The sequence below is a fragment of the Protopterus annectens genome, chromosome 2.part0 (genome assembly GCF_019279795.1).
Source record: "Protopterus annectens isolate FY-2018-M chromosome 2.part0, PAN1.0, whole genome shotgun sequence".
NCBI lineage: Eukaryota > Metazoa > Chordata > Ceratodontiformes > Protopteridae > Protopterus > Protopterus annectens.
Genome location: NC_056728.1, coordinates 57999077 through 58015641, shown reverse-complemented (window position 1 = coordinate 58015641; position 16565 = coordinate 57999077). Strand labels below are relative to the sequence as shown.

The 16565-nt window shown below is 44.1% G+C and overlaps 1 protein-coding gene across 1 annotated transcript in view; it reads right to left on the bottom strand.

Annotated features, from left to right (window-relative positions):
• The window catches only part of LOC122792699 (PTTG1 interacting protein), a 743791-nt gene that overhangs the window by 74379 nt on the left and 652847 nt on the right, over positions 1-16565 (bottom strand). The window contains exon 5 of the mRNA XM_044060284.1: positions 2492-2538. Within this exon, the coding sequence (XP_043916219.1) occupies positions 2492-2538 (47 nt within the window). The remainder of the gene's footprint in view (positions 1-2491; positions 2539-16565) is intronic.

Genomic DNA, 16565 nt, shown 5'->3' with positions numbered 1-16565 from the left:
TCCAATGTCTTTGTTTATGAGTTCCATGATGATACGTTTCATGGCCTTGTAGACCAGGCTCATCAGGCTAACGGGGCTGTAGTTCCCGGGGTTTGCCGTGGCTCCCCCTTTGTGGAGTGGGACAACCATCGCAGTGCGCCATTCAATGGGCACAAAGCCTGAGGTGAGGCTATGACTGAACATGGTACACAGGTGGGGTGCCAGTTCATTCTGTAGTTCGTGTAGAAGGTAGCCTGGGATGTTGTCAGGTCCCATGGATGCTGTGTTCTTGGCTTTGGAGAGAGAGGTTTTTACCCATGCAGCAGTGATTCGAACTACCCTTCAGTACACTAGGCACACAGATATCAGATGCCAACTTAAATGAATACAAGAACTGAACACCTAAACTTTTACTACACTGGCCAACTTTAATATAAAACTGTATACCTAATGTATACAATTGTATACCTAACATTCTGTTTAATTCAGTTAAACTAAAGGAGTCAAGCATCACAAGACAGGACGCAAATACAGGGAAATGGAAAAGTATCACTAAAGATATCTTAGCACACCAACAAAAACAGGCAAGGATGATTGGAGGAAAAAAAAAAAAACAAACACGTCATGCACTCACAATAACGTTCCATGTGTGTTATCCATCTTCGTCCTCATTCTTCCCAGGTTGGGTTTGGATACAATCCTCTGATCCCTCTTGGCCTTTATTTTCAAGCTCAGGGAACTCCTGCTAGCTCGTGGCCAACCCCCTACCCCAGCATATACTAGAACCATCTCTAGATCTTGTTTGCCCCAATAAAAAAGGTTATACATAATTCAATGCAGTAACTACAGGCTAAAGGACAGAGCTCAATGGAAATCTAATTGAACAGACTCTTGTCTTCTAGGAGTTAAGAAAAGGAGCGGGAAGGAGGGTAGGATGTAAGAATGAAGGCAAAGATGGACAACACACATTGAACATTAAAGTAAGTACACAACTTCATGTGATATTGTCCCCTCTCACCTTCATTCATACCAGGTTGGGACAGCGTCTCTAGCACTTAAAAGTCCTGAGTGGTTCAAGGGAGAATATTCTTCAGAATAGTGGAACCAAAAGAAGCCCTATTTCAGGAGGCCAAATAGACTTTGTAATGAGAGATGAAGGTATGTGGTTTAGCCCATATTGCTGCTGCACAAACATATGCACATGTACTTCCAGGAAGAATTACAGCTTATTTTACAACAGCCATTGCAACCTCTGGCTTTTCCAGACAGATATATGGGTCCACTATGTAATTTCGAAAAGTCAATCGCGAACATCAGAATCCAGAAGTTCAGATGTTCAAGATTTTGAAATCTCAAAATGCAAACACAATTGAGATCACCCAACAGTGCGGAGAGGTAACTTTACTATTCTCTTCACTGTAGTGAAATCTCGGAGTTGGTATATTTAAGAGCAGGGGGTGAGCTATGCACAATGCTTGTATCCCACAAATAAACATCACTTAGAATCCATTCATTTTAAAAGTTCTCAAAACTTGTTGCTCAAAAGAAAGCTGATGTGAGAGGACCATAAATAAGACGGATTCTTGTACTTTATCATGCTTCCCAGCATTTGCTTGTGGTTTGGGCTACTCCACCCCCTTTTACTTATTTATTTTTTGGAAGTGTACAGGTTCAGCACAAAGACCACAATGTGCTCCAGACATATGGTTACTGTTGTATCTTAATGCACTGAACTACATATTAGGTACTGGGTTAAAGATAACGTAGCACTGATCTCCACTAAAAAGTTGCAAGATTCCAGGCTGTACTAAGGAACTCTGTCTCAACTAGTTTGCAAACTATACCAACTGATATTTACCGAACAACAGAACTATAGAAAGAAATCCAGTGATGTTCAAGTCTCAGAATTTGCAGACCTGAGGATCCAGTGATTCCAACCAGATCTATAAAGAATTATCAAACAGGATAGCAGGAAAACCAATCAAAACTCTACTCTGCACTGACGGCTACACTGCCTCAACAGTTGACTGTCAGAAATTAGACCTGCTCTTTCAGATTATGAGCCCACTGTTGCTATGAAGGAATTCACTCCAACTCCTGCAGTTACGGTCCTCTGTCTTAAACCCCCTCTGGTACTCCACAGCACAGTATTAAGTGAACTATCCTCTTATACTCTACAGCACAGTATTAGTGCACTATCCTTTTACTCCTCAGCACAGTAGACAATCCTCTGGTACTCCACAGCTCACAGTATTAGTAGACAATCCTCTGGTAGCAGAGTATTAGCAGGCTATGATCTGATACTCCACAGCACAATGTTAGCGGACTATCATCTGATACTCCACAGCACAATGTTAGCGGACTATCATCTGATACTCCACAGCACAATGTTAGCGGACTATCATCTGATACTCCACAGCACAATATTAGTGGACTACCCTCTGGTAGCACAGTATTAGTGGACTACCCTCTGGTAGCACAGTATTAGTGGACTACCCTCAATATCACTTACCATATTTCTTTCTGATCTCATCATGCCTGGCCTTCATTTCGACTCTCCTATTAAAAAAAACATAAAAATCACTTAGTGTGACAAAAATGTGCTACAGACAGCTTGTCTAAAACTCAAACAATTCTTATTGTTATAACCAGTTTCTGCCAATCAGACTGACTGCAAGGTGTCTGCAGATTGCTCACTTAATGTCAGCAGGACTGTATCAACCATGCTTAAGGGAAGGGAAAATTAAAATGTCAGTATTAAAAGACAAACCTTAAGCTAAAGGCAGAAATTGTAAACTACTTTCTTGTAATAACAATGCTACATTCGCAGGTATTTAACCTCTGTTCCCTGCTAAAACATTTCATTATACAGTTCTCCATTATGCATATCGTGTATCCCTTATGCCACACAAGTCCACAAAACAGGATAAACAATGGACAATATTAGTGGGGTTCTTCAGATTTTACCAGCTCTACAATCATTACCAAAGTAGTAGGTCAAAATGTACACTTCCTGGAGTTTTTTTAATGCAAGAAATCCAGTCTACAAGCTTCACAAACTGTGCTTACCAAGTTACACAAAGACAAGATGTAGAACAGTGCTACATTACGACTATCATACGGTTATGGAGTTACACACCAAGTTTCTTGCTTAGCTCTAACATGCTAACATTTCTGCATTGTCAGAGTTCAGCTGTAAATGATGGATTACCAAAGTACCACTGACTATTCTGTCCATCACTATTGCATAATGCAAAGTCTCATTGGGTTTTCCTGTGGTATTCCAATCGGCTCAACAGGCATATCAAGCTTACACCCACAAACTACTTTGTTAGTGTTGCTGCTCTGTAACCTGACAGACCAGACCATTTCATAACTTCAGTGCAGTACAGGCTTGTGCCTTGCACATTTAAAACATTCAGGCACATGTTAAGTGCCTATTTTCAACCAAATATATCAACTGGAAAATATACGCGAGTTGGGGAAATTACAAAAGCTATCTCAAATGCACAACAGTGCTGAAAATGATAAATCTACGACATTTCTTCAAATATCATAACTTCACTGTTTTATCTATTAAGAAACACCAAATTAGGAAGACCAAAAAGCCTGCTGTGTGAGATGCATCAGACAGGTCAGATTTTAACTTGGATACTACAACAAGACAAGTCCATTAATGTTCATAAATGTGGGATTTAACACAAGTCATTGCTTACACTAAATCACTGTAAAAATACTTAAATTCTGCAAATTTCATGCAATAAATAATGAAGATGAGACAGCAAATAATGTAAGGAAGATGAGACAGCAAATAACGCAGGACCCAAGACTTTGATAATCAGGCCGACTAAGGGCTACTGCAAGCAGATAACCAAAATGTGATGACTGCAACAGTGAATACACTCTGACATCCTACATTTATGGTTAATGTACACAACTGTACTTTTTGATGCCTTAAACATCTTGCAGGGCTGCTGTCACTGGATCTGTTCTGAGAAGACCTGCTTGGCTGAAGGAACAAATCTTGCCAGACCATGTCAAAGCAAAATTAATAGATGCTCCATTAAACTAAGAATGTTTGGCCGAAAGCAGAAGTTGTTAAAAAGATGGGAAGAAAGCTAAATCTATGCAAACTGTTTTCTTACAGATACAGCCACCTAGATTCCGTAGGCATTGGCCTTCAAAAAAATGGTCTTTTCCAGTCCCTCCCAGACCTTCTCAGTCCAAACCCAGGGGCAACAGACCACAAAGACTACAGTCTCTGGGTATGCACAGATCTAAACAATGGAGTGCTCCCTCCTCAAAAACGGAGTGGTAAGCCACCCTCTTATGGAAAAAGTTCATAATGACTTGTCCTTCATCCTTCCCAGCCATGCCCAAGTACGTGCACCCCTAGGAGGAAAACTCACCCTGCATGCAAAAAACTGGGAGTATATTACCTAGGACTGATTGTCTTAAACATTGTATCCCAGGGATACAGATTCTACTTCCACTCACTGCCAACCCCAAGCAGATTGCCAGACCTTCCTTCAAACCAGTGTGCAGAGGCCCAAAAGCAAGTACTTTCTCTTAGTGTCAGGGCTATTCAACCTGTTCCAGCAGGGCAAAGGGGACAGTGTACTCCAGACTGTTCCTGGTACCCAGAAAAGAGAACTCGTGGCACCGTATTTTGGATCTCAACTCTCAACACCTTCCTGGTGGTACCAAAATTTAAAATGCTTACTGTCCAGCAGCTGCTTCCTATGCTAGCCAAGGACTCCTGGATTGTCACCCTAGTTTTTACAGAAGCTTATCTGCACATCCCCATAAGGGATTCTTGCTGGAAATATCTACGTTTCAGGGCAGACTCAATGCACTACCAGTTCTCTGCACTTGCCTTTGGCTTATCTACTGTGCCCAGGGTATTCACAAAGTGCCTGGCTCCAGCCATTTCATACTGCAGGCTGAGAAATATTCAGATTTACCCATACTTGGGTGATTGTCTGATTCAGGTGGACAGTCAGGAATTGCTACTTCAGCACCTGACGTTTGTAAAGAGACTCCTAACTTCTCTGGGGCATACCATCAATGCAAAATGTCACATGTGGTACCCAGCCAAAAGATTGTACTCCTGGGAGCAAGCTTGAACACAACTTCCCAGATGGCATTCCTCACTCCAGAAAAGCAGGTTTATTTGACGGATTACTTCAAACTACTGGCCACCCAAACCCAGCTATCTGAAAGAAAAATACTGCAAGCCCTAGGGTTCATGGCCTCATGCATTCTACTAATTCTATTTGCAAGACTGCATATGAGGAAACTTAAATGGTACTTTAAGTCTCTGGTGTCAACTTTCTCAGGACCTGGAAACACTGATTCCTATTATAAGGACTCTTTCAGTCATTTCCCCCTGCCGCCCAAGCCCTGACAACAGACTCAGACTATGCATGGGGGGCTCACATGGCAGGCAAATGCATTCAAGGCAAATGGAGCCCAGGACAAATTCACCTGCATATCAATCAAAAAGAAATGTTAGCTGTACAGAATGCACAGACAGCCTTCAAATACCTTATTCTGCCAGGACAATTCTTGATAGACGGACAACACCACAGTTATGTGGTACGCAGGGGGGAAATCATTCCTACTCATTCTGCAGGTTAGCCATGGCTGTGTGGAACACAGCCTTATAGGTTCATAGGTTGGTACTAGGCTGTCTGCCCTAGGGGCCTTTACAAGCCTAGCCATAACAATTCCCTGGCTATTTCTTCCCACACTTTTACTTCCCTGGACCCCTGTCTAGCAGGGCAACTGACATGATCCCTGGGGTGAATTTCCTTTCTCCCATCCAGTCATAAAGGTTCCTTTTGAAGAGGGCCAAAGAGGTGATCTGCTTGACATGTATGGGCATGACAGTCTATTCCAGGGTCTGGGGAGTCTCTGGGTCAAGAACCTATTCTTCCAGCATGGTTGGTTTGTTGTGATGACAAGGTTTAGATCTCTGGAGCGTGTGGCTCTCAGGGTTTGGGATTTCTTTAAGCAATCAAGTGCACCTGCAAGCTAAATTCCTACCAGGCAAGCAAAATTCACTGGCAGATGGCTTAAGGAGAAATCTAATGGACTCACACGAGTGGAAAAGTACAGTTTTGTACCTACCATAAATGTAGATGTTCGAGGATCCACATTGCTGCAGTCCTAACAATTGGGTAGTCCGCTGTCCAGTCGGCCCGAATACCAAAGTATAAGGCTGACGTCGGTCAGGGCGCATTAGACTGACGTCAGTACGTCAGGGTACTAATGCGCATGACCGACGCCATATCCTCAGTCTTTTCTTGCCCCAGATGTCAGAAGACCCTAAAAAGACAAGGCCCAATATACCTGCACCAAAAATATGTACAATCCATACAAAAATATCAGCATAGAACCTCACCTACACAACCACCCCTAAACACAGAGGGGAAGGAGGGAGGGTAAATTGGACTGCAGCAATGTGGATCCTCGAACATCTACATTTATGGTAGGTACAAAACTGTACTATGTTCTTCATCCCACATTGCTGCAGTCCTAACAATTGGGTAGAATCCCAAAGCAGAGGTAAGGGAGGCTGGTAAATCATAAAGTAGCAGGAGCTGACAACATGCCTTGCAAAATAGCTGTGGCAAAACCAGCCCTAGACTTAGAATAGAGAGGAAGGTGATAATGCTTAGAGAAAGTATGCACTGAACTCCAAGTAGCTGCCTCCAAAATATCCTTAGTTGCCACCCCCCTTAGAAATGCTGTTGAAGTGGCAGTAGCCCTAGTGGAATGAGGCCTAATCCCAGATGGAATCTCCTTGCCATGATGGGAATAACAAAATGCAATGCAAAACCCAATCCACCTAGAAATAGTTTGTTTTGACACAGGCTTGCCCTGCGAACTCAAAGCAAAAGAAACAAACAACTGCTGAGACTGCCTAAAATCCTTAGTCCTGCTCAAATAATAACGCATTGCCTGTGCACATCTAAAGTGTGCAAAATCTTTTCCCTTTATTTTGGGGGTCTGCATAAAAAGTAGGCAAATGAATAGTTTGGTTTAAAGCCACACTAGAAACCACCTTAGGCATAAAAGAAGGATTAGTACGTAATGATACCCTATCCTTATGGAAAATCAAAAGGGGCTCAACTGCCATAAGGGCCTGCAATTCAGACACCCTTCTTGCAGAAGTAATAGCCAACAGAAAAGCAGTCTTCCATGACAAGTATTTCAATTCAGCAGTAGCTGCAGGCTCAAAAGGTTGTAGAGTAAGTTTTTCCAACACAAAATTGAGATCCCAAGCAGGAGTAGGAGCTCTACGTGGGGGTCTTATATTCTTTGCCCCTCTAAGAAACTGCTTGAACAAGGGATGCGAAAACAATGGTGGGTCACAATCATAGTGAGCTGAAATTGCTGCAGCATGAATCTTAATGGAAGAGAAGGACAAACCGTTGTCCAATAACTCAGTAAGATATTGAAGAGCCACACTCAGATTAGGCTCAGAAATCTCCAAATTCTTTGCTGTACTCCAAAACAAAAATCTATTCCATTTTTCTGCGTACACTTTCCTTGTACTAGGTCTTCTAGCTTCCATAATCACATTTAAAACTTGTTGAGGAAGTTGAGACCTGCTGTGTTTCAACACAGAATATGCCAGGCTGTCAGATGAAGAGAGTGAAGCTTGACATTGAGCAGATGACCGTCCTTCTGAGATAACAGATGTGGAATCAAAGGTAAGGGCCATGGAGGCTTCCTTACCAGACTCCTTAGTAGTGGGTACCAGTGTTGCCGAGGCCAATCTGGAGCTATTAAAATCATCCTTGGCTTGTCTTGTCTGACCTTTAAGAGCACCTTTGGAAGAAGAGGCAGAGGTGGAAAGGCATACACATGAAGATTTTTCCAACTGAAAGACAGAGCATCCACTTTCCAAGCTGTGTGATGAAACCCCTTTGTGCAAAACTTTGGCAGCTGGTGGTTTAGTGGAGAAGCGAACAGATCTATGTCTGGAGTTCCCCATGACACTGTCAATTTCTGAAATACATGAAGATCCAGTTTCCACTCGTGGGGATCCATGATTTGTCTGCTTAACACATCTGCTAAGGAGTTCTGTGCTCCGCAGAAACCTTGCCTGAAGAGTTAGTTGCAAGCTGAGCTGTCTCCCATAAAATCATTGCTTGCCTGCATAGAGGATAAGAATGTGTTCCCCTTGTTTGTTGATGTACCACATGACAGTTGTGTTGTCTGTTAGAATCAACACCTGCCCTGGAAGAAGTAACTCCTTGAAAGCCATTAATGCAAACTGGACTGCTAACATCTCCTTCATGTTGATATGTAGATGCCGTAGTCTGGCAGGCCACTTGTCTTGTATCCACTTTCCATTTAGATGAGCTCCCCAAGCAATGTCCGAGGCATCTGTCGTTAAAATCTGACTCGCCTCTGGTCGGGTCACAGAGAGTCCCTTGTTTAGGTGACATTCCTGAGCCCACCACAAAAATTCTTTTTGAAGGCAAGGTATTATTTGAATGACAGTGTCCAAATCCTGGCAGTGCTGTGTCCATACATTTTGAGATACCATTGTAGCTTCCTCATATGCAGTTTGGCATTGGGAAGCACCAGAATACAAGATGCCATGAACCCTAATGCTTGAAGGACTGTCCTTGCAGTCAGCACGGACTGATGAGATAGTTGATGGAAGTAAAGTGATAGACTCTTTTGTTTGTCCGGGGTTAAAAAGGCCATCTGGGCTGCTGTATTCAGTCTCACACCCAGAAAGCACATGTCTTGAGAGGGTACTAGACTGGACTTTATTTCGCTCACAGAATACCCTAGGCATCTTAGCACTGCTATAACATATTCCAGATGCTGGAGAAGGTCTTCCTTTTCTTGAGCCAGAATCAGGCAGTCGTCCAAGTAAGGATAGATTTGAATTCCTTTTAGCCTGAAGTAAGCTATCACTGGAGCCAGAACCTTTGTGAATACTCTGGGCAGTAGATAAGCCAAAGGGCAATGCAGAGAACTGATAATGAGAATTTCCAGCTCGAAAACGCAGATACTTCCTGCAACTTAGTCTTATAGGCACATGAAGGTAAGCTTCCTTGAGATCTAAAGTTACCATCCAGTGATCTTTGCCCAGCAGAGGTAAAAGCTGTTGTAACGCCAACATCTTGAACTTGGGAATGTCCAGATAAGTGTTGAGGATAGATAAATCCAAAATTGGTCTCCACGTGTTCCCCTTCTTTGGTACTAGGAACAGGCGAGAATAAAATCCTAGGCCCCTTTCTGAGACAGGGACTGGCTGAATGGCCCCTATTTGGAGTAACTGAGAAATTTGCTTGTGAGCCTCTTTCCTTTGTGGAGGAGGAACGTCTGGCATGCCTTTGAATGGGGCAATGTATGGAAATAAAACCTGTAACCATGGTGAATGATATCCAACACCCATCTGTCTTGAGTAATTAAATCCCAATTTTCTTTGAAAAGAGACAGTCTTCCTCCCAGAGGAGCTGCCAGACGAGAATCTACTGGCAGCTGAAAAGGCAGGTCATTGGGTCTGTTTACGAAAGGACTGACCCCTGCCCTCACCAGAAGTCTGAGCAGGTGAACTCCTGTTCTAGGCCTAAAAGCACCTTGAGCTCTGCCCCTACCACGTCTAGACCTACCCCTAGACTGGGAATCATAAGCAGGATATGTCCATCCCTCAGTAGGCCAATTTCTACTAAACTTCGGTGGCTGCACCTGCAAAAAATCTTTAACAGTTTGCATAGACTTAGCTTTGTCTTCCATTTTCTTTAAAACTGCTTCCACAGGTGAACCAAACAACACATCAGACTGTAAAGGAGCATCCAAAATCCTTGTCTTAACATGCTCAGCTAAATTCTGATCCTCAACCAGGCATGCCTGCGAAGAACAGAACTAGTGGCAGCCACCCTCGAGGAGGCCTGTACAGCATCAAAACCACATTGCAAAGAATGCTTACCCACTTGTTCAGACACATGAACTAAATCCAGCAACTCTTTACACTCAATACCTTCCGCCAAAGCATCCACTTTAGATTTCAATTGTGAAAGGAGATAATTTTGATATTTTAGCATGTGAAACTGACAATTCAACGCCCTCATGGCTAAAGTGGAAGAAGTATACACTTTCTTTCCCCATCTATCCAAAGCCCTTGCCTCTTTATCAGTGGGAACAGGGTTTTTAACAACAGAGGCCTTAACACCTTTAGGTCCCTGAGAAACAGTCTCCGGGTCTGCCCTAGGACTCTTAAAAAGATACTTATGAGCCTCAGGCACCCTATAGTACCTGTCAGGTTTAACAGGAGCAGGAGGCAAGGAATCAGGGTTCAGGGAAGCCTCTGCAAAAACATCTTCTACCACATTCAACACAGGAGGTATAGCTAAGGGCCTATGCTGGGGTAAAAACAAGAATTCCCTAAGCCTTTTCCTAGAATCAGAGTAATCTTGGCCTTCCCATTTAAAGTGCTCCCGCATGGAATGCAGAGTTTCTGAAAATGAGAAATCCTCAGGAGGAGAAGCTGTAGGAGTGGAATCATCCACATCAGAATCAGAATAAGGAGGATACTCCTGTACATCTTCCACAGAAGACTCAGAAGCCTCTGAACACTGTTCAAAACTCTCAAACTCAGGTTCCACCCTAGGCCTCTTATCAGGAGGGGGCATAGAACCTCTAATCAGAGTAATTAAATCTTCTGCCATTTTAAGCATATGTTTCTTAGGCACAGAACCTGAAGTGCTAGGAGAAGCCCCCACTGAAGCTAAACTTGGCCTACCTCTCAAAGAGGTTTTGGAAACAGAAGGAGAAGCTCTAACTACCTTGGGAAGAGAGGGAAGAACAGTTACCTGAGAAGCCGCCTCAGCCTGGCCTACTTCCTGAGAAGGCACATCCTGCAACAGTAAAGTCTCAGCCTGAGACTCCAAAGAGACTCCTGGCAAAACCTCTGGCTCCACTGAGCCTTCTAAAGAGCCGACGTCTAGGACTGCCGGTTCATCAACCCTAGGCTTCACTGCTTTGTCCTTGCGCTTTTTGGACGAAGCGCCGGAGCATCCGACGGCATTTTATAATTACAACGCTTCCCAAACACTAACCTGGCACAGTCTAACCGCTCTTAATAGTGCGTTTGTTAAATCTAGCACAAGAGCGGCATCCAACAACGTCGTGCTCAGGCCCTAAACAAGGTATACACAAGGTATGGTAATCCCTATGAGGTATCCGTTTCCCACAAGAAATACAGTTATTCACTTTTTCTGACATCCGTTAAATACTGAGGCAAGAAAAACCAAAATGTTCCCCAACGGGTACTTAGCCAACTTTGATTCGGTCTGAAACTCCGACTTCAGAAAATTTCAGAACGCCAACCTGCACTCGCAAAACTGCTTCTGCATCGGACCATGCGGCAAAAAAGACTGAGGATATGGCGTCGGTCATGCGCATTAGTACCCTGACGTACTGACGTCAGTCTAATGCGCCCTGACCGACGTCAGCCTTATACTTTGGTATTCGGGCCGACTGGACAGCGGACTACCCAATTGTTAGGACTGCAGCAATGTGGGATGAAGAACATCTGGAACCCAACTCATTCAAACTTCTAATCTACAGGTGGGGGACACCAGAGGTGGACCTCTTTGCCCCCCCCCCCAAAAAAAAAAACATAAACTGAGCAAATTTTGCACTGGAAATCCCCACAGCCGAGCATGGAAATTGGATGCCATATCCTTTACATGGGAAAACCTCTCAATCTATGCCTTTCCCCCCTCTACCCCTCCTTTCAAAAGTACTACACCAGATCAAACAGGACAGGCCAAGGACAGTCCTTATTGCACCAGACTGGCCATGCCAGCACTAGTACCCACTCCTACGCAGTCTGACAGCAGTGCCACCCTGGCACCTGCATCAGACCCTCTCTGTGCTCTCCCAGCAGGAGGGACAGATTTTGCGTCCTCCACTGCAACCTGAACCTGGCAGCCTGGCTTATTCCCTGAATACATCACCAGCAACCCTCAGCAAACAGGTGCTGGATGTTATCTTTGAGGCCAGGAGGCCTAGTACTAGGAAATCCTATTCAGAATAGTGGAAAAGATGCTGTTCTTGGAGCCAGTCTCAAGGAAAGGACGCAGCCGTGGCCACCTTACCTCAAATCCTAGATTATCTAACAGAGCTGCTGCACATCATGCCTCTGCCATCTCGGCTCATTACAATACTGAGTCGCTCCTCTTCTCTCTCACTCTGATCAAACAGTTCCTGAGGGGATTTAACAATTTAAGAACCCCAAGGAGCGCTCCCACTCCTGCCTGGGACCTTAACTTTGTACTAGAGAAGCTCACGCTCCCCACTTTTGAGCCTGCTGCTACAGCAGAGTTAAAATTCCTCTCTTGGAAAACAGCCTTACTTCTAGCTATCACTTCAGCAAGAAAAGTGAGTTACAGGCCCTTATGACTGTGGGAACCTTCATTGTCTCCCATGCGCACAGGGTTTCCCTCAGGACTAACCTGTCATTTATGCCCAAGGTGGTATCCGGTGTGGCTTTAAACCAATCCATCCATTTACCAGCCTTTTTTCCTAATCCTCAGAATAAAGTGGAAAGGATCCTGCACTCCTTGGACGTGCACAGACAGCTCAGGTTCTACCTTGAAAGGACTAAACCTTTCAGAAAATCTGACCAGCTGCTAGTCAGCTTTGCTACAGGGGCAGAGGGCAAGGCCATTTCAAAGCAAACCATTTCTAAATGGATAGCACACTGCATCCATTTCTGCTACAAACACCATGGAAAACCTACCCCACATGGGGATTAGACATCATTCCACTAGGGCTACCTCAACCTCTACAGCATTTCTCAGGGGAGTCCCTACCAGGGACATCCTGAAAGCTGCAACCTGGAGTTCTGTACACCAGCATTACCACTTGCCTATCTTTTTTCTAAATCCAGAGCTAGCTTTGCCACAGCAGTCTTACAAGGCCTCCTAGCCAGCTCTAATACTTTTTGACTGCCTCCACCCTTTCTCAGCTGTAAGGCCTGCTAGCCAGCACTAATACTACTTGACTGCCTCCACCCTTCCTCGGCTTTGGGAATCAACCCAAGTATGATGACTGCAGCAGTGAAACACGAACATAGTAAATTTGTGTACACTTACCATAAATGTAGATGTTCGAGTGTATTCACTGTTGCAGTCCTGGTTACCCTCCCTCCAGCCCCCTGTCTTTTCTATACCTTCTACCTATCCTCCTTTTTGCCATATCTTATGGAAATTTTATTTATTTTACATTTGTTTACCGGGAAAGTCCGACTGGACACGGGTCCATTTTCAGTGGAGGCCTGGGGAGAAATGCTCCATGTTACAATACATTACATGAGTAAAAGAAGTAGACTTTGCATATACTGCTCAGACAAGCTCCTCGTGGTCCTGCAGAGTGGTCCTAGCAGCAGGGAACTCAGAAAAGCGACTACTTTCTGGATTTAAGTATCTTTGCTTTTTTTTCACTTGGAATAGCTTCTGTAGCTTACACTGAACTAGCTTGAACTGTTTAACTGTTTGCTGCATTATTTTAAAATCTGCACTTAGTTACATTTTAGTCGAATTTGATCAAAAGTTTGTTTGTTTTGTTTAATTTAACTGTGGAGGCTGCCCACTAAAGTGTGCTAGCCTGTGTAACTGATTTATCACTGTTTCTGCATTTTCTGTGCGTTTCTATCAAAAAAACAAAAAACAAAAAAATCCTTGTTTTCCCGCCACTCCTAGACTAGTTTAGACCAGTTTACAGGCATTGCTGTATTCTGGGCTGTAGTGTAGTTCCTGTGTTGTCCATTACCTTACTTGGATAGAGGAAAGTTTCTTTGCTCACCAGTGGGAGTGGGGAGCCTTGAGCAGCCTACCTGTCCCTGTAGGAAGTGACCTCAGCACAAGAAGCTGTACTAATTGGTTGTTTTGGACCATTTCTAGCTCTTTTGTAGTTCACTGTTTAAAATCCGCGTTTGCACGGCTTTGCGCGGTTGTGCGCATAGCGCAGCACCAGTTAAACGAGGTTAAATTTCTGGCTCCGCCAGGTCTGCTCTTCAAATTTTCCCTTAAGGAAGCTCTACTCTTGGTATAATCAGACTACTCACTATATTATAAGCCTAGCACTTTTTCTCAAAACTTCTCTACTAAGTAAGCACTCGTACTAAGTAAAGCACTACATCTACTTGCCACCCCTGTGAATATCCACTTCCCTTAAAGGTACAGCACTCCCTTATACTGTTCTAGCATGTCGAGTGGTAGATTTACAGCACTCCCTTATACTGTTCTAGCATGTCGAGTGGTAGATTACTGGCGTCCTCTCCAGTTCAGCTGGTCAATCTGGGTATCTTGAGACAATGCTACAATTGTCTCATGTACACAGACAACCCTCTCCTCCTCCTAACAAACACAAATACATGAGAGATGCAACTATATAGCCAAACTGGAGGCTGAACTCTCAACTCAGGGCTGGCATGACCAGACAGGAGGAGATGGTAATTACACACACACAACAATCCCAGTCCCACATAGACCTACCACAACTGCAAACCAAACACAAAGACATACTCGGAGGCTGTAATAAAAAACTTACCAAAACAAGAGGCTCCCAAAGCAGACATCCAAAAATCCACCACCTCAAAACAAAACACATACAACACATACTTCAATAAATCAGTGTGTCAACCAATCACAGCCCTTAGGCCAAACATGTTGCCTGATACACTAGTAATAGGTGACTCTATAGTCAGACACGCTGATGTCCCGCTGACCAGGCTGAAGGAGAGGGTGGCTGTGAGCCGTCTATCGGGAGCTAGGATCCGCCACATGACACACGCGCTCAAGTCACTCCAAAGCAAGTACAAATATGAATCCGTCATTGTCCATGCTGGTGTGAATGACCTGAGACGTACCTCCCTGGACTACATGAAAAGAGACATGGAGGAGCTCTCCGATTATGTAGCCCAGGCTGGTATGACCCTGACCCTGAGCAGCATCTTGCCCACACCAAGAATGATACCACAATACAAAGACAAGATGATCAGCTTTAACAATTGGCTCAAGTACTGGTGTCATTCTAAGGGGATCAAATGTCTTGTCTGCCTGGGATGACATGTTGGACAAGCCACGCTGCTTCGCAAGGGATGGCTTACACCTGTCACCACTGGGCTTCCAGATATTGGCTAAGGCTCTTGCCACCTCCATAGTGCCTTTTTTAGGCAAGGCTCAAAAGACAAACCCACCTCCTTAGAAAACAAAAATGGAAAAAAACTAAGGGTAATGCTGCTCAAAGCCAGAAGTCTAAATCTCAAGATGCAGGCACTTGATGCACTCCTCAGCATGGAGAACATCAACATCTGTGCAGTAACTGAAACCTGGTTCAAGGCTCCTGAGAGCACCCCAGCACTACCAGGCTATACCTCGTATCATGCTTTTCGGCCCCAAAACCCGGGCCGAACCACAAAGGGAGGGGGAGTGTCCATATTCATCAAGGACACCCACACCTCCAGGTTAGTAACAACACATGAAGCATCAGAGACCATACAGGTGCAACTAACCATAGGCAAAACTGCTATACAACTGGTAGCATGTTACAGACCACCCTCCCAATCTCAAAAACCCCACTCAGCCTTCCTGAAGACATTGGAGGATATGAATGCATCACAAAATACCATCATACTGGGAGACTTCAACTACCCAAACATAGATTGGGTACGTTATTCTAGCCCTAATACCCTAGCCCATAGGTTCCTGGAATTCATAAATTCAAATGCACTGGAACAACTAGTCACCTCTCCCACTAGGGGAGATAATATACTAGACCTGATCATCACAAACATGGGGACAAAATGCACCACACAGGAAGTATACCCCTCACTAGTGAGATCTGACCGCAAACTAATCACCCTGGATATACATATCCCACCTCCACCCCCAGCACAAAAGACCACAGTGAAAAACTTCTCAAAAGCAGACTTCACTCTTCTTAAGACTGAGATGGTATCTTTTAAGCCCACTGTGCCAGTGGATACCACATCCCAAAATGCCGAATCCTTCACAAATGCTTTCTATGGACATCTCCAAGAATGCATGGATCATGCAATCCCAAATAAATCCAAGTCCCTCTCCACCAAAGGTAAGCGTCCTGTCTGGTGGGCCTCAGCCATAAACAAATTGTATAACAAAAGGAAGCTACTGCACGTCAGAGCAAAATCCCATGAAGGGAAGACATCTTTGATCAACATTAGCAGAGTACTACGTTCTCTCATAAAAACATCCAAGGCCAACTTTGAGAGAGAAATCGCTAAGGACACTAAAGATAACCACAAAGCCTTCTTCAGCTATGTTAGAAACCTGGGCGGAAACCCTCCGATATGCTCAGAGTTGGTTCACAACAACAAAAAATACACTGAACCCACAGATATTGCCAACATTCTGGCTGACAGGTTCAGTGCAAATTTCTCCCCTCTCTCACCCCCAAAAGAAGAAATACTTATCCCAGCTGAATGTAATCTCCGTCATCTCAGATGTCCAAGTGAGAACCGCCCTAAACAAAGCAAAAAACACAGCATCAATGGGACCTGACGGTAT